This window comes from Alligator mississippiensis, chromosome 13 (genome assembly GCF_030867095.1).
Source record: "Alligator mississippiensis isolate rAllMis1 chromosome 13, rAllMis1, whole genome shotgun sequence".
NCBI classification, from domain to species: Eukaryota; Metazoa; Chordata; order Crocodylia; family Alligatoridae; genus Alligator; species Alligator mississippiensis.
Genome location: NC_081836.1, coordinates 45991017 through 46012898, shown reverse-complemented (window position 1 = coordinate 46012898; position 21882 = coordinate 45991017). Strand labels below are relative to the sequence as shown.

The 21882-nt window shown below is 46.8% G+C and overlaps 1 protein-coding gene across 9 annotated transcripts in view; it reads right to left on the bottom strand.

The window, feature by feature from the left end:
* Positions 1–21882, bottom strand: part of LOC102564227 (acyl-CoA synthetase medium chain family member 3) — a 38463-nt gene that overhangs the window by 14138 nt on the left and 2443 nt on the right. The window contains exons 1-9 of one of the 9 annotated variants that reach the window (XM_059716248.1): positions 20820–20947; positions 15376–15494; positions 13431–13520; positions 12489–12678; positions 5609–5886; positions 4712–4922; positions 3321–3528; positions 2251–2394; positions 1877–2033 (exon numbers count right to left, since the gene is read on the bottom strand). In XM_059716248.1, the coding sequence (XP_059572231.1) occupies positions 1877–2033; positions 2251–2394; positions 3321–3528; positions 4712–4922; positions 5609–5827 (939 nt within the window). In that variant the 5' untranslated portion in view covers positions 5828–5886; positions 12489–12678; positions 13431–13520; positions 15376–15494; positions 20820–20947. Of the gene's footprint in view, positions 1–1876; positions 2034–2250; positions 2395–3320; positions 3529–4711; positions 4923–5608; positions 5887–12488; positions 12679–13430; positions 13571–15375; positions 15495–16754; positions 16903–20819; positions 20948–21558; positions 21880–21882 lie in introns of those variants that run through there. The other 8 variants (XM_059716241.1, XM_059716240.1, XM_059716239.1 and 5 more) reach the window with 8 other exon arrangements.

Here is a 21882-nt window from a genome sequence, read left to right as displayed (position 1 = left end):
AATGACAGCTCTTAGTACTTGATTACAAAATAACGGCAGCCATAGAGCTGCTGGTTTGTATGTTTAAAGCAGTGTTTCTCAACTGGGGTGCTGCAGCAGTCCAGGGTGCCATGAGAACCTGTTGGGTTGTTGCGATGTATCCTTATGCAGGCAAGAGCACCCTGTCCTGCAGAAGCTGCTTCACAGTTCAGCACTGATGTGCCTCTGGGAAACCAAGGCATGCATGAACATTTCACTTGGCTGTGAAGGTGCTATGGCACCCTGGAGTTAGATGCCATTGCTATAGTGCTGCAGGCAGGTGAAACTTCCCTGTGCACCTTGGTTTCCACGAGGCACTTAGAAGCCACATTGGGAAACAGCCACGGAAGAAGAGGGCGCTTCTACCTCTATTGGGTGCATCTAGTAACCCTAATGTAGGCAAGAGCACCTGCTCCTTCCACAGCCTTTCCCAGTCCATTCCCACACACACCTGGAAACAGAGGTGCATGGGGCAATTCCACAAGGCAATGGCTCTGGTCGCAGAGGCATCTATATCCAGGTTGCCTCCATCACTAGATAGCACTGTTCTGCCCACTCCTAGCCAGGAAGGGCTGCAGCATGGGACGGGTGGAGGGAAGGGGAAGATGCTGGCCTGCTTTCTTAGAGAATCCTGATGCAGGCAGGAGCTGCAGCCATTCCCAATCTGAGTATGCATGAGGCACGTGGGGCACTTCTACCTGCAAGGGCAGCAGCCATACCCCAAATGAAAAATCACTGAAGTAAACTGAGGCACTACAACAGTGGTTCTTAACAGAGGGTTCTGCCAAATTCAAGAGCTGTGGAGGGAGGCCCCGACTCGAAAAAGGTTGAGAACCACCGGTTTAAAGGTTTAATTGACTGTGAAATACACCTCAAATATCTGTCATTTTTTAGTGTTTTCCAGGCAAAGTAACAAAGGAATGTGCCTTTCTAGGGATGCTACGTTATCAGCATAATTATAAAGTCTCTATGAAGGGGCCAGAGCAATGCCTCCCCACTACTCCCCACCAAAAAACCCCAAACAGTGATGCTTGGATATCTTTCACAGTATCCAAAATGGTACTCATGGGATAGGGTATAACTTGTGTTGATATTAAAAAATATAACATTGAAAAGTCAGACTTATGTCAGCTTCTTCACTGTGCCCCAAATCAATGTGCTTTACAAAATTCTCATTTACCTACTACTGCTCTCACTTTAATAACAACATCTCTGTATTTTTACAAACCATTCCTGCAGATATTGGCATGTTTCACTTTTACAGCCAGTAATTCTTGCAGGGTCACACAGCATGACTTTTATTCAGCAAAGTACTTAGTCCCATACTTCCCTCCCCTTAGTCTAAAGGTGATATAAGCAGGTAGAAAAAGTTAAGCATCTGCTTAAATGCTTTGTTGAACCAAGCTTGTATCAACTACTCAATAGCATTAACTAGGATGGGGCCCAGGCACCACCTATGAGGGGTGCCAGTGTACCACCCTTCCTCCCTGTTTCCCCACGCTAGAAGTCTTTGCAGCAGCAGGGGTAGCTCTGCACTGCCTCCGCCTCTGCCTGTCTGAGGAATTGGGCAGTGCATTACTGCACCCAACTGTGTATTCAGGCAAGGGGGAGGGGAACGACAATACGAGTTGTATCAGCAAAATGGTGTCCCCCTGCTATCCCAGGCACTCAATGTGTGTCCTACACCACTGCTACAACTCACTACTGAGAGCTGGTTGGTTGATTATCTTTTGGTAAAGGGCTGCAGACTTGCAGCATGCAGCCCATCACACAACAGTGAGGAAGTGGGAACTTAGGCAAAAGCAACATGGAAGGAAAAGCCTGCTGTTAAACAATTCCATTGTTTCTTGTCACTTACATCCAGGACAGTTCTTGCATCAAATCGTGGCATGTGATGTACAAAGACACATGCCCCTTGAATCCATGGTGCTAGCACGCTGCTCCAGGCTGACTTTGCCCAACCTGTGTCTGACGTATTCCATAGTATATCAGAAGAGGTCAGATCCAGCCAGTACCTAACAATACAAGGAAAAAGATTTGTGGGGGATTTTCTTTATCATATGAAAAGGAACTTCACATGACTGTTCTGATCCAATATAACCATAACTGACTAGAGGAATTATTCCTCATCTCTTGGAATAATGGTTTTGTCATGACTTTAATGAAACTGACAGTTTTTGATATTGGAATATTCTGCAAAAACACATGATTTACAGCAGTCACAGACTATACCTTCCAGTTACTGTGAGTCCAATGCCATGACTGCTGTAGGAATGCTCAGTCATTTTTGGAGATCCTGTTGTTCCGCTGGTAAAAAACGCAGACATTAGATCTTGATGTTTTGTGTTCACACAGCTGTGGTCAGCACCAGCATATCTTTAACAGACAAAAGGAGGCAAAAAATAAACTCAGAGATCCTGATTGTGTTTGTATAAAATAACTTCTGTGGAGTTCTAGGAGAGAATGCACCAAGCAGAACTAATGGGACAGTGTTTTCTCTTTAGAGAAGGACATCCTGTGAGGGTATATCAAGGTGACTGCACAGAGCTTAACCACATCCTGAGAGGTCAGATGGCATGAAATCTGATTTAAAAAAAAGCGACCTTCAAACCGTGTTTTTTTCTCCTCTTTTTCTCAAACTGCATCTTAACCTTTTGCATTAGAAAAGGCTTGTGATATTATTTCACCAAGAACTCACAGCCAGCCAGTTCCAGGGGAGATGGGGAGCATAGAGAACTGAATACTTCCCTGTTGGAGACCCTGCAAGAGGGTGGGCAGGAGGAGAGCTCCATAATGCCAGCCATTCTCAGTGTGCCAGTCAGCACAACTGAGCTAGGGCTGCATGAGAAAAAAAGTGATGCCAGGGAAATGGGTGGCCTTATCACTAAGGTCTGAATTTGGATTGTGGCACCAATGCTACCTGAACACAGCAATCCTGCAGCTGTTAAAAGCTTTAATACCAAATGTTAAGGTGGCACAGGGAAACTTGTATTGCCAGCATCTCCACTTAGTCCTTTTCATCCTGGATGGTAGTGGTGTGCCACCATTTGGGAAGAGCTGCCTCATATATTTTGTGGCTTCACGCTAGACAAACATTCACTAAATGTGAAAAGACCCAAAGCCACTGGACTAGTCATGGCTCTAACAGGAATGCTGGTATTTTCCCTTTGTGTGCATTTTTCCAGCTCCTAACAAGATGAAAATGTTACAGCATATTTTACCTTCCCAGGTCCTATTCACAATCCAGCCAGCATGCTTCCCTCTCATATTACTGCAAGGCTTTCACTGTAACAGCTACTCACTTGATGAGTTCTTTAAAACTCAACCATCCTTTCTTGTGGTCCTCTGCCACCAGTAGCTTGAATTTCAGGAACTGGCATTCAGACTCAATGGAATCTACAGCTGGTGCCAACACATCATCAGTGATAATACACTTCGCTTTTGACATTTGTAGTCTATGGAGAAGGTCTTTTGCTGTCAGCTGTGATGTTCCAGGAATAAGGATAGTTCCTAAAGGGGGTGCCAGATGTAAACCTTAATAATATCATTGCACACACCTGTCAGCCAAACTGTATTCACCTTACACTTATTGGTAGCTTTCCTGACTTCAGCAGTTATGTGCTGGAGTAAGCAAATAGGATTTGGCTCTAGGTTTGTAAATGTATTGCTTTTCCATAATTATATTATTTAAGATCAATATAAATTTGTGGTTAAGACCACAGCCAAGGGCATTTATGAGGTCCATTAAGAAAAGCTAATAAATAATAGATTTCACTCATATAGAATGTTCTGTACTTATAACAGCGTTGGACTTGAATACTAAGGGTCATGGATTAACATCTATTCATTTGATAAGAGTGATAGCTGCATCTGCTTCCTTCAGATAAAATGCATCTTCATTGATTCTCATTTTTCATCATGGCACCTTACACATTTTACTAGGAAAGCCAGCTAACAATGTATAGAAAACATCAAACCCTTGATAAAGGACTCATTCTATAAGGGTACCATATGTATGCAAACAGCTTTCTAGACAGAGATAATTAGCTATATGACTAATTGTACTGGAGAAAAAGGAAGGTTTTGCAATAAAAGTATTGGCTGGGCTCACTGGATTTAGATTTAACCTCACTTCTACTGTAGACTTCCTTGGTGAATTTAGGCAAGTTGCCTAGTGTCCGATTTTCCCAAGCACCAACTGAAATAATTATTCTTTTCATGCTTCACTTATTCATATGTAAAGTATGACATGCAATACTTCACAAGGACATTGTGAAGATAAACTATTAGTATTTGTGAGGCTCTGAGATACTTTGGGTTTTATTAAATATTTAGACACAGCAAATATTTAAACAAATATTTAAATATTTAAACAAATCCCATTAATAAACACTCAGATGCACATCTGAATATATGCAAGCAAGCAGAAGAGTCCATCTGATGTTTATCATGAGCAATGAGAATGAGAGCAGTGATATAGACAGAGAGAGTATTAAGGCTTTTGTTAATAGCAAAAGTAAAGGATGCTTGAAAACCAAACAGTACAGCTTAGACAGATGTAGCTATATCGCACTCATTTGTCATTGTGAATGGCCATGTTTCCGATTGAGAATGCCTTTATAATTTTGAGCTTGCTCAGTGCTGATTATTGATTCTATTCATAAATGCTAGTTTGTTTGGTTCTTTTACTAACCTGTTCTCATACAAGCCATGTTCACCAGCCACCATTCTGGTATCCGGGGCAGAATTAAAATGACTCTGTCTCCTTTTTGTAGGCCACATACCTCAGACAGTACATTAGCCACTTTCCTGGAGAGGACTCCCAGCTCCTCAAAGCTCCACCTCACCTCATCTCCATTATCATTCACCCACCAAAATGCTGGGTTTGTGGGCCTCTTCCCCTCCTAATGAACAACACGGCACATTATAAGTGCTTAGGTTAAGACATGCATCACTTCCCCTCAGATCTCAACAAGACAAATGTTCATAACTGATGAGTCACTGAGGCAACTCTGGCCTTATTGGAGTCTATTGTAGTTTTGCCACTGACTTCAGATAAGCCCTGCTCACTTGTTTGAAAGAACATGTGTAGGTACCTACCTTCAAGAGATGCCAGGTACTAGATCATGAGAGAATGGCAACACCCGCCAACAGTTTTGACTCACATTCAAGTTCCAGAGAGGGTGGGATTCCAGGCACATCCCAGGTTTCAGTGCTTTTTATTGGCTATCTCTAGGCAGCTCCACACTCAGTGTGCAGGACTTTTTTGGATCATCCTTGAGAGGTGTCTACTCTGTGCATACATTGAACTGGGAACTCGTGGGCATAACACTGGGTTTTGGATTCCATTATGGGCAGCCATATGCCTACAAATTCAGTGCTACAATGCCTAAGCCTTTTGTTGGATATAGTCCATAGCCTTGCAGCAGTCAGTGAGGTTACTCATGAAAGCCAGCGCTATAGCACCAAGCTGGGGGGAATAGTAGAACTTAGGAATTCCTAGTCGATTTGTAATCGCAAAGTCAGATAATTTACTTGTCAATGATATTTTTCATGAAAATCTTAATGTTAGAAGTTGAAGAAAGTTTACCTTTTCCACTGCAGTCCATTTGTCCAGCACATCTCTTGCAAAGTTGAAATACTCAGGTATCTCTGGTTTGTACTGTTGTTTTATGGATTCGTAGTCTGAAAAATTCTGAGGAGCCAACAGTGCGCCGCCTTTGTTAGTGTATCGGAAGAATCTAATCGGAGTGCGCAGGGACCTGCAGCCTTGGGTTTTCAGGAAGAAATGCATAGCAGCCAGAGCCATAACAGGGCCTTTTGGTTTATTCTGTCATCAAGTCACTTGTTGCAGGGCTTATCTGAAAACTATACAGTGCAGAAAAAAAATACTTGCCAAATAGATTCAAAAGATTTAAAATGTCTTTATATCTAGGTTATGAAATAATTAAACCTTATCCTGCACTTTATAAAAAACAAGCTTCTCATGTAACCTATTAAACTGTTGTTATTATATGTATGACTTGATTGTGTTATGAAGGTCTTTTATTGCAAGTGCTTTGTTTCCTAGTCAAAAGAAAATGAGGCTGGTGAGTACCTATCACACACTCCAACTGTCCTTGTAACTGCTATACCCTACATCACTCTTTTGCTTACAGAACTGAATCAAAACTCAGGAAAAGAGTACTCATAAGCCAAATTTTGCATTACCCACCAAAGGAGAAGTGCTGCTGCTGACACACAAATGAAAAGTAAACACTTCTTTCTCTTCAGTGGACCATGTCAGCCTCATCTCAGTCCCTGGAAAGATCATGGAGCTGGTCTTCAAGAAATCCATTTCTAAGCACTCTGAGAAGAAGGTTATTAGGAACAGTCGACATGGATTCACCAAGGGCAAGTCACGCTTGACCAACCTGATTGCCTTCTATAATAAGATGAATGACTCTATGGGTGTGGGGGAGAGCAGTTGACATGATATACTTTGACTTTAGCAAGGCTTTTGATATGGTCTCCCACAACATTCTTGCAAGCAAGGTAAGGAAGTACGGGTTGGATAAATGGACTGTAATGTGGATAGAAAACTGGCTGGATTGTTAGGCTCACAGGGTAGTAATCAATGACTTGATGTCTAGTTGGCAGCCTGTATCAAGTGGAGTGCCCCAGGGGTCAGACCTGGCGCCAGTTTTGTTCAATATCTTCATCAGCGATCTGGAAGATGGGATGGAATACACCCTCAACAAGTTTGCAGATGACATCACGCTCAGGGGAATAGTAGATACACTGGAGGGTAGGGCTAGGATTCAGAGACCTTGACAAATTAGAGGACTGGACCAAAAGATATTTCATGAGGTTCAATAAGGAAAAATGCAAAGTCTTGTTCTTAGGATGGATCAATTCCACGCACTGGTACCGGCTGAAGATCAACTGCCTAAACAGCAGCTCTGCCGAAAAGGACCCAGGGGTTACAGGGTACAATAAGCTGAACATGAGCCAACAGTGTGTCCTCATTGTGAAGAAGCCTAATGGCATACTGGGCTGCATTGGTAGGATCATTGCCAGCAGATCAAAGGTAGCAATTCTTCCTCTCTGTTCAGCACTGATGAGGCCACATCTGGAGTACTGTGTCAAGTTTTGGGGCCCCCACTACAGAAACAATGTGAACAAACTGGAGAGAGTCCAGCAGAGGGCAACAAAATGGTTAAGGACCTGGAGCCATAGGTGACACGTAGGGGGGGCACTTCCCCTCCCTGAGAGTGAGCACTCTGGCTGGTAGGGGGCATGGAGAGTGCTAGTGCCTCCCCTGAAATTGGCTCCACCAGCAGCATGTTGGCAGCTGACGTGCCCGCGGTGGAAGTGCCAGCACTTCTGCTCCCACCATGCTGTGTGCGTTAGTGCTGGTACTTTTGCCGCCTGCCCCTGTTGCCAGCTGGCCACTGGGGGAACCCCCTGCCCCGGTTGTGCCCTGCTGGTGCCTCACCAGACTCAGGAGGCACCAGTCGCCCATGCCTGGGGTACATGGGGCTGAGGGAGCTGGACTTATTTAGTCTGGAACAGAAAAGACTGAGAGGGGATTTAATAGCTGCCTTCAACTACCTGAATGGTGGTTCCAAAGAGGATGAAGCTCAGTGGTGACAGATGACAGAACACAGAGCAATGGGCTCAGATTGCAACAAGGGAAGTTTAGGTTAGATAGTAGGAAAAAACTCTCTCATGCAGAGGGTAGCAAAGCACTGGAACAGGTTACCCAGAAAGGTTGCAGAATCACCATCCTTGGAGGTTTTTAAGTCCCAGGTAGACAAAGCCTTGGCTGGGATGATCTAGTTGGGGATTGTCTGGCTCCGAGTAGGGGCTTAGACTAGATGACCTGCTGACACACATGCTGAAGACTGGCTACCCCAGATCTAGTCCAATCGCCTGCTCATGGCAGGATCATCCTTATGCAATAAGCGTATAATTATTATCTGTCAATTGTGGTTGGGGTTTTTTAAGTGATCTACCCCCTATGCAGTGAGACTTGTTAGATTTGTGAAGGCCAGATCAGGGAGTTGTATATAGGGTGACCACCTGTCCCTAATTGGGTGGGACTGTCCTGGAATGGGAATCTCAAGTCCCAGTCCCGGGCTGCATGACTCCAGAACAGCATTTGTCTCAGATATGCAGCATTGTGCAGAGATCTGCGGAAAATGGTGCGTTTTCCTTTGCAGGCTGGCAGCGTTCCAAGAGAGGGACACAGGGAGTGCCATGTGCATGCCTGCACTCATGCACGTGGCAGGGAATACAGCCAGGCAGTGTGGAGAGCAGCTCCCTGCAGGTAAGTCTGTGGGAGAGAATGGAGTATGGGGGGGGGGAGTGGGAGGCAGATCAAGTTAACCATGGTAAGGGAGGGAGTGGGGCAGGGGTTGGGGGTGCTGCCCAGCCAGGGTGGTGCATGGGGCTGGGATATGGAGTCAGACAGAGCCATGAGTGGCTTGTTCAGGGGGTAGGGCATGGGGGGTGTGGTTCCCTACTGCTGCATGCACCCCCAGGGGGGATATGAGGGGCATGAATCCCTGTGGATTTGTGCGCGGGGTGGGGGCAGATGTGGGCTGCCTCCTGTGGACTCCAGGCTCTCCACCCTGCTGCCCTTCCCCCAGGAGCCCCACCAACCATGCCCCCTGCCAACTCAGCAGTAGCAAGGGGCACAACTCCACTGTTAATATTGGATCAGAAATTAGTGCTGAAGAATGGGACACCATCTGGAACAATGGTCCTACCACATCCATCTGTACAGTAATATGTTTTTAAAATCCTATTTTGATGGTATCTCATCCTATGTAGAATTAAACATATTTATGGTTCAAGAACAGGCAAATGTTGGAGGGAGTGCAGTCAGTTGGGAGGATTCTATTTGATGTGGTGGATGTGTCCCAGAATTAAGACTGTTCTGGAAGAAGATAACATGATCCTGGGGAATAACAGGATGCCAGTAACCCGTTTCTGTTTTTACTGAACCTTCCTGCAACACATAAGTAACAAAGATCAGGCCTCCCACATTTCATATGATAGATCATATCATATGGATATAAGGAAAAACTTCTCCATGGTTTGTGTGACCAGACTCTGGAATAGACTCCTAGCGGAAGTCTACCTTGGAGATCTGCAAAAGGTAACTGGACACACACCTTGCTAGGGTTATTTAACCCCAGCAGTCTTTCCTGCTCAGAGCAGAGGGGCTGGACCTGACGATCTCACAAGGTCTCTTCCAGCTCTAAACTTCTGTAAATTGACTGACCACCCATCTTCTAGCAGCTGCAAGAATTACAGCTGCAAAAAACTGGAACAGAAGTGACCAGTGACTGATTTTAAAAAGTTTTGGGAAATGTTAGTAATGGAAAAGTCATCTTATCATGTCAGTGTTATATAGGTGAGAAGGAAAAAAGATGCTTGCTTAGAAATTTGGTGGAGATTCTTGAAATTTCATAAAAAAGAATCTTCTCCTGCCTCCAAACCAGACAGTTTGAGAAACTGTGTTGAATATTAAGGAAAATGCAAGTTCCATGAGCTTACATTTAAGAATAAATTTAAAATTTAAGAGCAGAGATGTGTAGAAATTTTCACTATGTTGAGTTCTGAGGAAAAAGTGTTGGGAAGTGAATTATATACAGATAAAGAAACACAAAAGCTTAACATTGACTGAAATATAAAGAAACCATCAGAGACTTTAAAAGAAAAGAACACAAACGTGGATGCTGACTTAAGGTAAAGGCGCAGAATTGATGGAAGTTTAATGTCTGTATATATATTTTAATGAATTGAATGCATCTTTAAATGTTAAATTTATTATGTGATAAGTTGGATTCATTAATAAAGTTAAGAACAAAATACAGAGATGGAGAGAGTCAAATGCTATGAATGAATAAAGTAGACAAATGAAAGCTTGTAGCCTATGAAAGCTTTTCTGAATGAGTTAGTATTCCAAGGTGCCACTCTGTCCTGCTTTCTACCAGAAGTGGATAGAAGTGAACTAGGAAAGAACCAAATTCTGCTTTAAAATGGAAGGCCCCAATAAAATGTCCTGCAACAGATTGGCAGATTCAATTTGTGCATGAAAAGGCCGCATGCTTATACACTGCCAGGAAAGAAGGAAGGAATTTAGAAGAGATTTATGCCATGGGGATGAATTTCCCAGTGCATTCTTGTCTGCAAAACTGCCCAGATGGAGTCATTCTCTACCTTTGGAACTGCTACAGCAATGTAATAGAAATCCTAGCTGCAGAGGGAAACATTGCAGGGATAGAGAAGAAGAATCAGTAAACAATGAAAAAAACAGGGACAGAATATAAATATCACCTTGAAAAATCTGAAATGGGATGTCTGACTCTCAGGGCTGCTGTCAGGGACATTTTCTGGGGTAGCAGCCTCAGAGAGGGTTCCCCACCCCTGGCAGAGTCCCCTAAGCCCTGCCCCTGGTGCAGAGAGAGGATTCCCTGCCCCCCAGTCAAAATGGTCCTGTGGGGTTGACAGGCAGAGGCTAGCGAGCAGAGGCTTTACTGCCTCAGCCCTGTGAAAACAGTGGGGTGGGAGGGCCAAAGGATCCCAGCTGGCTCTCTAGGATGTGTGGGGGAAAGTTGAAAAGCCTGGTGGAAGGGGCCTTCCCCTCCCTGTGCCTTTCAGATCCCAGCTGGGGAGACTGGTGCTGGGCTGGGGGGTAGTGTTTGTAGCATGAACTGAACTAATGTAGCTGGTGTTAACATAGAGTATAATAGTAGTAAACTGTAACCATGTTAGTCTTGTCCTGTAAATAACTTGAAAACTCAATTTTGTATTCTTTTGCTTGACTTATGTGAATGAACTCTGCATGCCCTTTATGTATGAGTATGTGTGAAAGGGTGAATGGTGAGAAAATGGCATAGAGACAGGAAAAGAAGATTTAACTGTTTGTAAGCAACAAGGCACCAAATGTGTAAGTTACCAGGCAGTAAACTGATTAATAGATGGCTGAAGAATCCCTTTGAGGCCTAGGGCACACAGGAGATAACAAGGAGGAGGAATGCACACATCCTGCCAGATGGGCAGCAAAGATACTCCAAGGCTGAGATACCAACTTTTATGACCAAACTGACCTTGGGCTGAGATAAGCAGAAGATGGATGAGAAACAACTGCAAAAACAGAAATTGGGTATGGAAAAACCCCAAAGTGCAAAACAAAGGGTGCCAATCCCCATAAAAGAGGATTCTGGAATACACCAGGTTTGGTGAGTCTCTCTCAACTGCTGCTTTCTTCAGAGCACAGACACGTCTGTTCACCCCGCTCCAGCCTGCTATCTGCATCTTCTCTCATTAGGCCTGGGCCGGGCACCCAGTATTCCTATTGAACAACTGCTGCTGGTAACTATAATATCTGAATGGAATGGTTGTTTTGTGTTTGTGTATGTCTGAGTGTAATGATGTGTAGGATGATTTGTGTGTGTCTGTATGAGTGGTGTGTCCGAACCTTTATGTCTAATTCATGTAATCAATAAACGCGGTATTTTGCCTTATCCCCCTTTATAAAGGTCTTGTTCTTGATTTGATAAATTGGTAATTCAAAGTAACATGTTCCCTGCCCCCCAGCCCTTCAGACAGCTGGTGTACGGCAGAGCTAAGGCAATCCCAGCCTGGCTTGCGGGTCTGTTGTGGGGGAGGGGGGAGAGATAAGCTTTCCCTCCCATTGTACTCTGCAGACCCAGGCTAGGGGGTCCTGAGGTCTGTTCCCCTGCCCTACATCCTGTCAGGCTCACAGGCACAGGCTAGGGAGCAGAGGCTTTACAGCCTCAGCTCTGAAAGCAGCGGGGTGGAGCTAGCTCTGCTCTGCTGGAGCAGACAGCAGAGCCCTGGGCTGCAAAGCATCCTGGGATACTGGGGGACTGTGAGTTAACTTGAATTGGGAGTAGATCTGGGACAGAAATTCTGTAAACTGGTTTGACCTAAATCAGTTAAGTTTGATACAACATCCATCCAGGTATATCTTAACTGGTTTTGGCCATTTTTAAAGCAGTTTATGTGCACTGAACTTCTGTCCTGTTACAGGTTTAAATCAATTTTTGATCACTTAAACCAGTTTACATGCAACTTCTGTCCCTAGCCATAAAGTAAGCCATAGGAGCCTGATACTACATTCCCTATGCATGCAGTTACCGTCTCCAGAGCTGTCAATATTATCCCTTTTATGAGTATTAAATAGTCTCATTAAAAAAAAAAAAATCACATCCTGGGTAATAATATTTTAACTGCAGTATACAATAGAGAGGCCCTTGTGTTTTCAGAGATTTGCAAATTCATGGAAATGGTTTAGAACTGATCACAATAATCTTGGCTTTTGCCTAAATGTAACATTTACAAGAGAGACTGCAAAGAGGATGTGACAGCTTGGAATACAGTACTCTACAGAAAGCAACAATAAGCCCAAGTGAGCTAATCATCAGGGAGAAAGTTAACTGATGCAACAATACCTTTCTCAACCTGACTGCATTCTGTGAAGAGCAGGTTTTTTCAAGTTTGTCAGGTTCAGCGTAATTGGTTATCACAAAGTAATGGACACATCTAATCACTAATAACACCTCCAGAGCTTTCAAACAAGCACGATTTGAAATGTTTCACTGAAACACACGCACTAGAATCCATTATCACCAGAGGGAGAAACTGAAAAAAAGAGCAAAACTGTTTGATGACTGATCCGATGTTAAAGGAGTCTCTCACCTCAAAAATGTGAAACTTCACAGTGAATCTGGAAACTTTGAACTACACTTCTTTTTGGAGTTGCCTTTTTTTCCCCTTTTATTTGTACAACAATGAAAAAAATGGTAATTTAAATTTCAAGGTGGTTCAATATGGACTCAAATTTGGAGCACATTATGCAACACCAATTTTGTTCAGCAAATTTAGTGATTAAGAAAAAAAAAAAGAGGGGAAGAGATTTTAGCAATATGGATCTGTAGCATTCAATTTGTATGAGACATACCTCAAAAAGAAACAGAGCAGATTGGGTGGGGGAGAGATTTACCCAAATGAAAGAGTAGGGGAGAGAGAGAAAGAGAAAAATACAGATTAGAGTGAAACCAGCACTGGCATTACATCAGAAAATGTCCCTCAAAGCAGCCCCAGGGTTCAGTGCCCTCATTACAATAGAGGGCTGCCATGTCATAGCCCAAAGCCAGTCTGCCTCACTCAGGCAGGGAACCCTCTTACTTCTTTTCAAGCTGACTTCCAAGCTTGACTTGCAACAGAAATTTTAGACCATGCTGGCTGTGCTCCACGTCATTAGTGAGATGTCTAGTAATGGGCCCCCTTGCTTGAGGTCCTTGTTAAAGGCCATATCCCACCTTTGAACCCTGAGAGGCAGGCAGAAAATGGCACAAAGAGAAAAACTAACCACAGCTTAAATGTAGACTTACATGAGGGGCTCCAAAATCTTGTGCGTCCATGAAATGAGTTTCTACACAGCTCTGGAAAGCATAGGAGATTCTGCCGCCTTCTTTCCTCAGCTGCAGAGAGACAGAACGGTCAATACTAAGGCACAATTGGATCCAAGCCTCTGTAAACAGAATGAGATTGCAACATGTATAAATATATTTGAGTTCGCTTTCATCTAGCTAGCTTGGGCAAACATTGTCCTAAAGCCGTGATGGTAAGATACCTGTTTCCCTCCGATGAACCCTCAGCCCCTAAACAGTAGTACCAAAGGCAGCAAAGAGTTATGATGAACATGTCAGCAAAATGCTTGGAGCTGTTGCTATTGAGTGAAAATAAAACTGTCACATGTAGAACGTAGATTTCTGCCAGTAGGATCCTAAATTCTGTGCTGAGGGTTCATAGAATCATAGAAGTTGGGTCGGAAGGGACCTTGTAGATCTTCAAGTCTGCCCCCCCCTGCCTGGGCGGGAAGAAAACTGGGCTCAAATGACCCCAGCCAGGTAGGCATCGAGTCGCTTCTTAAAGACCACCAGGGTAGGAGCCAGCACCACTTCCCTTGGAAGTTGGTTCCAGATCCTATTTGCCCTAACTGTGAAGTAGTTCTTACGGATGTCTAATCTAAACCTACTCTCCAACAACTTGTGGCCGTTATTCCTTGTTATCCTGGGGGGCGCTAGGGGAAACAAGGTCTCCCTCAAACTCTTCTGGTCCCCCCTAGTGAGTTTATAAACGGTCACCAGGTCCCCCCTCAGCCTTCTCTTGTGAAGGCTGAACAGATTCAGGTCCCATAGCCTCTCATTATAGGGTCTGCCCTGCTGTCCCTGGATCATGTGGGTGGCCCTCCTCTGGACCCTCTCAATGTTGTCCACATCCCTCTTGAAGTGGGGTGCCCAGAACTGGACACAGTACTCCAGCTGCGGGCTGACCAGTGTCGCGTAGAGGGGGAGGATCACCTCCTTGGCCCTACTTGAGATGCACCTGTGGATGCACGATAAGGTCCGGTTAGCCCTGCCGACCGTGACCTCATATTGTTGGCCCATGTTCATCTTGGAGTCAATGATGACTTCAAGATCCCTTTCTGCCTCCGTGCTCTCAACAAGGGAATTTCCCATCTTATAAGTGTGCTGCTGGTTACTCCTGCCCAAGTGCAGCACCCTGCACTTGTCAGTATTGAAATGCATCTTGTTTTTGTTAGCCCACCCCTGCACCCTATCCAGGTCTTTCTGCAGTCTTTCCCCTCCCTGCTGACATGCCCACTTCACCCCATATTTTGCTATCATCAGGAAATTTGAACAGGTTGATTTTCACCCCGTCATCCAAATCGCTGATAAAGAAATTGAACAGTGTGGGCCTAAGACCCGAGCCCTGGGGGACTCCGCTGCCCACTTCCCCCCAGGTCAAATATGACCTGTCCACCAACACCCTCCGAGTATGACCCTTCAGCCAATTTGCAACCCATCTGACTGTGTAGGCATCGATGCCACAGTCGCCTAGTTTTTTAATGAGGATGGGGTGGTTGACAGTGTCAAAGGCCTTGCTGAAGTCCAGAAAGACTACATCCACGGCGACACCTGCATCCAATGCTCTTGTGACCTGATCGTAAAAGGCAGTCAGGTTGGTCTGACATGACCTGCCCCTAATGAAACCGTGCTGGTTGCCCTTGAGCATCATCCCCGATGCTGGCCCATCACAGATCTGCTCCTTGATGATCTTCTCAGAGTTTCCCCAGGATTGAGGTAAGACTGACGGACCTATAGTTGCCCGGGTCCTCCCTCCTCCCTTTTTTAAAGATGGGGACCGCATTGGCTATCTTCCAATCATCTGGCACCTGGCCCAAGCACCACGAGCGCTCGTAAAGCCATGCCAAGGGCCCTGCAATAACCCCTGCTAGCTTCCTCAACACCCTGGAGTGCAGAGCATCTGGACCTGCTGATTTGAACACGTCCAGCCCCTCCAGTAGCACTCTAACCCGGTCCTCCTCAACCTTAGGTCTGGAGGCGTTCCCCTCAAGTCCATCTTGAATCACGGTGGGGGAGTCCCGATCCCTGCACAAGAAAACAGAGGTGGAGAATTTGTTAAAGAGGTCTGCTTTCTCCTCTGGCGCAACCACCAGATTGCCCAGCGTATCTTGCAGGGGCCCCACATTTCCCGGCGCCTTCTTCATCCTCCCTATATATTTGAAAAAGGACTTTTTATTATCTTTGATCTTGGACGCTAGTCCTAGCTCTGTGTCTGCCTTAGATTTCCTAACAGCCCCCTACAGGCCCGAGCAGTGGAGGTATACTCTTCTTTGGAGATCGCCCCCCCTTCCACTGGGTGTACGCCGCCTTTTTGGCAACCAGGCATTCCCGGATGTCCTCGGTGAGCCAGGGAGGCTTTTGGGCACTCTTGCCCTCCTTGCTTCTTGTTGGCATTGTCACCCCTTGGGCCCTGAGTATCGTCTCCTTAAGGAATGACCACTCATCTTGGGCACTGAGTTCCCCTGCCCTCGAGAACCCCAGCGCCTCTCCCACCAATCTCCTCAACTCCTTGAAGTTGGCCCTCTTGAAGTCTAGGGCTACTGCCTTGCTGCAGGCCCTTGTCACCACGCGCTGGATGATGAATTCCAGCAAGCAATGATCGCTATCACGCAGGTGGTCAAGGACCTGGAGCCCCCTTACCAGGTCATCGCCTGTGGCCAGGACCAGGTCCAACAGGGCATTTCCTCTGGTGGGACTGTGCACCTCCTGGGTTAAGTGGAGGTCCTGTATCTTAGCCAAGAACCTCCTGGAATGGTCCGACCTGGCTGACTGCTCCTCCCAGCAGATGTCCGGGTAATTTAGATCACCCATGACAACTACATCTCTTGCCTTAAGTGCCTCTGCAAGCTGGCCTGAAAATTCCTGGTCCAGCTCCTCCCCTTGGTAGGGGGGTCTGTAGTAGACCCCCACCATTAAATCCCTCTCCCCACAACCCCCTTGTATCTTGACCCAGGGCACTTCAGCTTGCTCTTCCTCCGACCCCATTTTGCTGGCAGAGGATGTGTATTGCTCTTTGACACAGAGCGCCACACCCCCTCCCTTCCTTCCTTCTCTATCCCGCCTGTAGAGCCTATAGCCCCTAATGCTCACTGCCCAGTCGTGGATTGAATCCCACCACATTTCTGTAATCCCTGCTATGTCTGGGTTTGAACTGGCTATTCTGAGGGTGAGTTCCTCCTGTTCGTTCCCCATACTCTGAGCATTGGTATACAGGCATTTAAGGACTTGCATAGCTGCGCGTGCCACCCCTCGATTAGGAAGACTATCTGGACCCCTGTTTCTTACCTGGGCACTCCTTGTGTGCGTCACCTGTCTTGCTCGGGTGGTGTCTCCACGTCTTTCTGCGGCCCCCTTGAGGAGGTTGAGATTAGCTTTCTCCTGGGTGTCAGTTGTCAGCTGCCCCATTTGGACCCTTGCTGAACCAAATGGGGCAGCGGACAACCAACACACAGGAGAAAGCTAATCTTCTCAACCATTACTTTGCGTCGGTTTTCCACCAGCCCAAGGGGATCATCCTGCCTGACAGGACCAGGACTACCAGGATAAGGGCGATCATATGCCTACAATTAACGAAGAACTTGTGAGGGAACAGCTTGAGAGACTAGACATCCACAAGTCAGCTAGCCCAGACAGAATGAACCCAAGAGTACTAAAAGAGTTGGCTGACATCCTAGCACGACCAATGGCAAGGAGATCTGAGAACTTGTGGCGCTCGGGAGAGGTGCCTGAAGATCGGAAGAGGGCCAGTGTGGTGCCAATCTTTGAGAATGGAAGGAAGGACGATACAGGCAACTACAGGCCAATCATTTTGACCTCAATCCCTGGAAAGATCTTGGAAAAAATGATCAAAGTAACCATCAACAACAGGCTAATGGAAGGCAACATTTTGAGAGATAGCCAACATGGCTTTGTTGCGGGTAGGTTTTGCCTGACCAACCTCATTTCCTTCTATGACCAGCTGATGCATCACCCAGAAAAAGGAGAAGAGGTTGATGCCATATAGACCTTACGATGACAGGCTGAGAGCTATGGGGCTCTTTAGCCTGGAAAAGCGCAGGTTCAGGGGTGATCTGATGGCCACCTATAAGTTTATCAGGGGTGACCATCAGGATCTGGGGGAACGTTTGTTCACCAGAGCGCCCCAAGGGATGATAAGGTCGAACGATTATAAACTCCTGCAAGACCGTTTCAGGCTGGATGTAAGGAAGAATTTCTTTACTGTCCGAGCCCCCAAGGTCTGGAATAGCCTGCCACCAGAGGTGATTCAAGCACCTACATTGAACACCTTCAAGAGTAAATTGGATGCTTATCTTGCTGGGATCTTATGACCCCAGCTGACTTCCTGCCCTTCGGGTGGGGGGCTGGACTCGATGATTTTCCGAGGTCCCTTCCAGCCCCAATGTCTATGAAATCTATGAAATATATTTAGATTTCAAAAAAGCCTTTGACTTGGTCTCCCATGAAGTCCTCATGGTTATACTGGGGAACTGCGGCGTCAACAACCTCACAGTCCAATGGCTTGGAAACTGGCTCTGTGGTCGGACCCAGAGAGTAATGGTCGATGGAACCGTGTTGACATGGCGCACGGTGACCAGGGGCGTCCCCCAGGGCTCCATACTTGGACCAGTACTCTTTAACATATTTATAAACAACCTGGATTCAGGTGTCAGAAGTGGACTGGCTAAACTGGCTGATGACACCAAACTATGGGGAAATGTGGTCACAGTACGGGATAGGCTGGTGATTCAGGCTGACCTGGACAGGGTTGCAAGGTGGACGAATCAAAACCTGATGGCATTCAACACAGAAATGCAAGGTGCTCCATTTTGGGGGAAAAAAAATCCACATCATACTTACAGGCTCGGCAGTGCTATACTCACTAGCACCACAACTGAAAGAAGCTTGGGGGTCATGACTGACCACAAGATGAACATGAGCCACCAATGCCATGCCGCAGCCAGCAAAGCAAATAAAACTCTGGCTTGCATCTACTGATGCGTCTCAAGCGAGACCCAAGAAGTCATCCTCCCCCTTTACCCAGCCTTGGTGGACCCATCCAATTTTGGACTCTGCACTTTAGGAAGGATGCAGAGAAGCTTGAAAGAGTCCAGAGGAAAGCCACGTGCATGACTAGAGGTCAAGAGAACAGGCCTCATGAGGAGACACTGAAGGACATGGGACTCTTCAGCCTGGAAAAGAGAAGGCTCAAGGGGAACTTGGTGGCAGCCTATAAGTATATAAGGGGTGTGCACTAGGAACTGGGAGAACATCTGTTCATCAGGGCATCTCAAGGGAAGACAAGGTCTAATGGTCACAAACTGCTGGAAGACCGTTTTAGACTGGACATAAGGAAAAACTTCTTTACCGTCCGAGTCTCCAGAGTCTGGAATAGACTCCCCCAGAAGTAGTGAAAGCACCTATTCTGGATACGTTCAAGAAATGCTTGGATGCTTATCTTGCTGAGGTGATCTGACCCCAGCTGACTTCCTGGCCCTTAAGCAGGGGGCTGGACCCAATGATCTCACAAGATCCCTTCCAGCCCTAATGTCTATGAATCACAGAAGCCTGGGAAAGCTGAACCACCTTAGTGATAAACACACAACAGTGGAAAGAAACTACTTTAAAGAGGACCCAGCCAACAAAAGGAGATGCTCTCTCCCTCATGATCAGCAAAACTTGCAACAGCATTGGACCAGTGAGATTTTTTTTGATGAGTGACATCACAGCAAGATCCCTCCACAACAAAGGAATCCCCAAACAAAAGACTAAACTGTCCCAAAGGAGGCATAAAAGTTAATAGAAAATGACAGCAAAACTGTTTTTTGACAAAATGGTGGGAAAATATGCCAAGAATCCTCAGATGAGTAATTTTTATGGTTCACGGAGAAAACTAGTCTCTCTGACAAACTAATCTCTCTAATTGCTTCTGTATTGTATTCTTTTTGATGAGGCATAATACTGCTTTCTGTACTACTTGTTGTAGTAGTAGAAAGACGAGCAATGAACAACCAAAGACTCAACAGACTCCTGACTAATTCTGTCTGACCCTAGGAAAAGGTCATGGCAAGCCTGTTTGCTTTTAATGGAAGGAACTCTACACAGTCATAGTATATTACTACTCCGGTTCCTGGGAGGTTGATTACTTGGAGGACATTCAGATAAGCAATGTGATCAGGTACCTTTCTAAAAGTCTGACACGCCTGACACACTATGCTCAGATAGCACCTCCTCCCCCCAAGTATTGCAACCAAATGCCGAGTGTTTAGCACTAAATCTTTCTCTGGGTGCCCACAATACAATCTGTGAGGACAGAGAAGAGATTCATGATCCAAATGCAGAACAGACAGCAAGAGATCCACATTGGCATTTGTGGACCATTGCAACACATCTTCCCAGGGAATAGACCAGTCAGGAAACCAAGACTCAGCTTCCCGTTGAAAAAGGTATTTTGCTGCCACCCGGCAGGGGAATAACGGGCAGGAGGCAGAAGCAGTTAAGGAAGCACCAGACAAAAGTTGTCCAAGCTTCGTCCACCTGATGAAGAGGGAGAAGAATGTCTTTGTATCCAGGCTAACTTAGTGAGTAGGGCTTTCAACTACCAGTGGGTTCAATGGGGGGTGGAGACAAAAACCTAGAGATACAAGCCAGGTGACATAGATACAAATAAATCAAGCAAGAGAAGGCAGTAGGGGAAGCCCTAACAATGTTCTCAGAGAGTAGATAGGGCAATCAGTTAGTTAGCTATAATGTTTAGGTGCTGATGTAAGAAGCATGGGGAATAAACAGGAAGAACTGGCAGTCCTGCTACTGTCATGAAATGATGATGCAATTGAAAAAAAAAAAGCCTTGGTGGAATAGTTCACAGTAGGGCTGTGCGAAGCTTTGGTTGGCGATTTGATTTGGAGGAGATTTGGCCTGATTCGGTGGCCAAATCTCCAAATCCAAATCAAATCAGGGGACCAATCGAAAGGTCTGAATCGATTCAAAGATTTCCAAATCTTCGGAAAAGATTCAGAGAGCTTTGATAATTTGGGCAGTCCCCAGTGACTCAGAACTGGTAAGTACTAGGGGCTGGGGGAGGGGACCACGGGGGGACCCCTGCCAACTTCCCCGACCCCCCTCATCCCCTGACCACTCCCCCAGCTCCCCTCATGGCTGCCTCAGCTCTCGGTACTTAAAAAAAAAAAAAGGCCCGGATCACCCCCTGCCCGGCAGACCTAGTGAGCATGGGGAGCTCTGCCACGAGCCCCCCAACCCCTCCCTCACTCCCCTAGCCCCGCCATGGCTGCCCCGCCCAGTCCAGCTCCGGCCCTTTAAGAAAAAAAAGCCAAGAAAACCCCCTGAACTCACCACTCCTGCAGCAGCATCTGGGCTTTGGGGGCTCATGCAGAGCCCCTCATGTGGCGTGGGGCTGCGTGGGGCTACGGGGGGCAGCAGGGATCACCTCCCACCGGCAGGAGCAGTGAGGCCCGGGTTTTTTTCTGTTTTTTTCTTCTTAAAGGGCCGGAGCTGGCACAGAAGGGGCACCCGTGGGGGGGCTGGGGGAGTGAGAGGGGGAGTCCTGGGGCTTGTGGAGAGCCCCCCATGCAGTGTGGGGCAGTGAGGGGTAGCAGGGATTGCCCCCCCACCCAGCAGCTGCTGCTGAGTCAGGGCTTTTTCCCCCCCCAGCAAGTGCCGGGAGCTGGGGCATTCAATACCCGGCTGGGAGAGCAGGCAGGGGCTGGGCCTGGCCGATTCAGGCCCATCTCCGAGTCAGATTCGGCCAAATCGAATCTGGACAGTAATTCGAATCACCAAATCAAATCACTGTCCCCGTACGGGCCCGTATGGCAAGTATGAGCCAACAGCGCACTCTTGTTGCAAAAAAGGCAGCAGCGGACCAGGCTGCGCGAAGGCAGACCCGGCTGCACTGACAGCAGTGGCACTTGCAAGGCGAGCGGAGCGATTCTTCTGCTCTAGTTGGCACCACGAGGCCTCGCCTGGAGGACCGCGCCCAGCTTCGGGCCCTGCTCTTTCTGAACGATGGCGCTAAACCGGACTTCAGCAAACGGGGAGGGAAATAGTGAGAGGGGCAGGAAACACGACTTACAGGGCAAGGCGGGAAGAGCTGGCATTACACAGTCTGGACAAGAGAAGGCTGAGGGGGAATGTCACGAGTTCTTCAGATCCCTGCGGTGTTAGGCAGAGGGGGCGACACACGAGCCTCGGAGGTGCCGGAGGAAGGCAGGGCAGGGCAGGGCAGGGCGCGTCTGGGAGAGGCTCTGCACCGCGAGAGGGCGGGCGCTGTTAAAAGCAGCGGGCTGCGACAGCTGCAAGAGCCGCGTTAGGCGGCAGCGCCTCAGGTTGCCCCGCGCGATGTGGGCGGAGCTTGTGACGCAACTGAGCGGCTCTGGTGTAGACGTGCTTCTGCGGC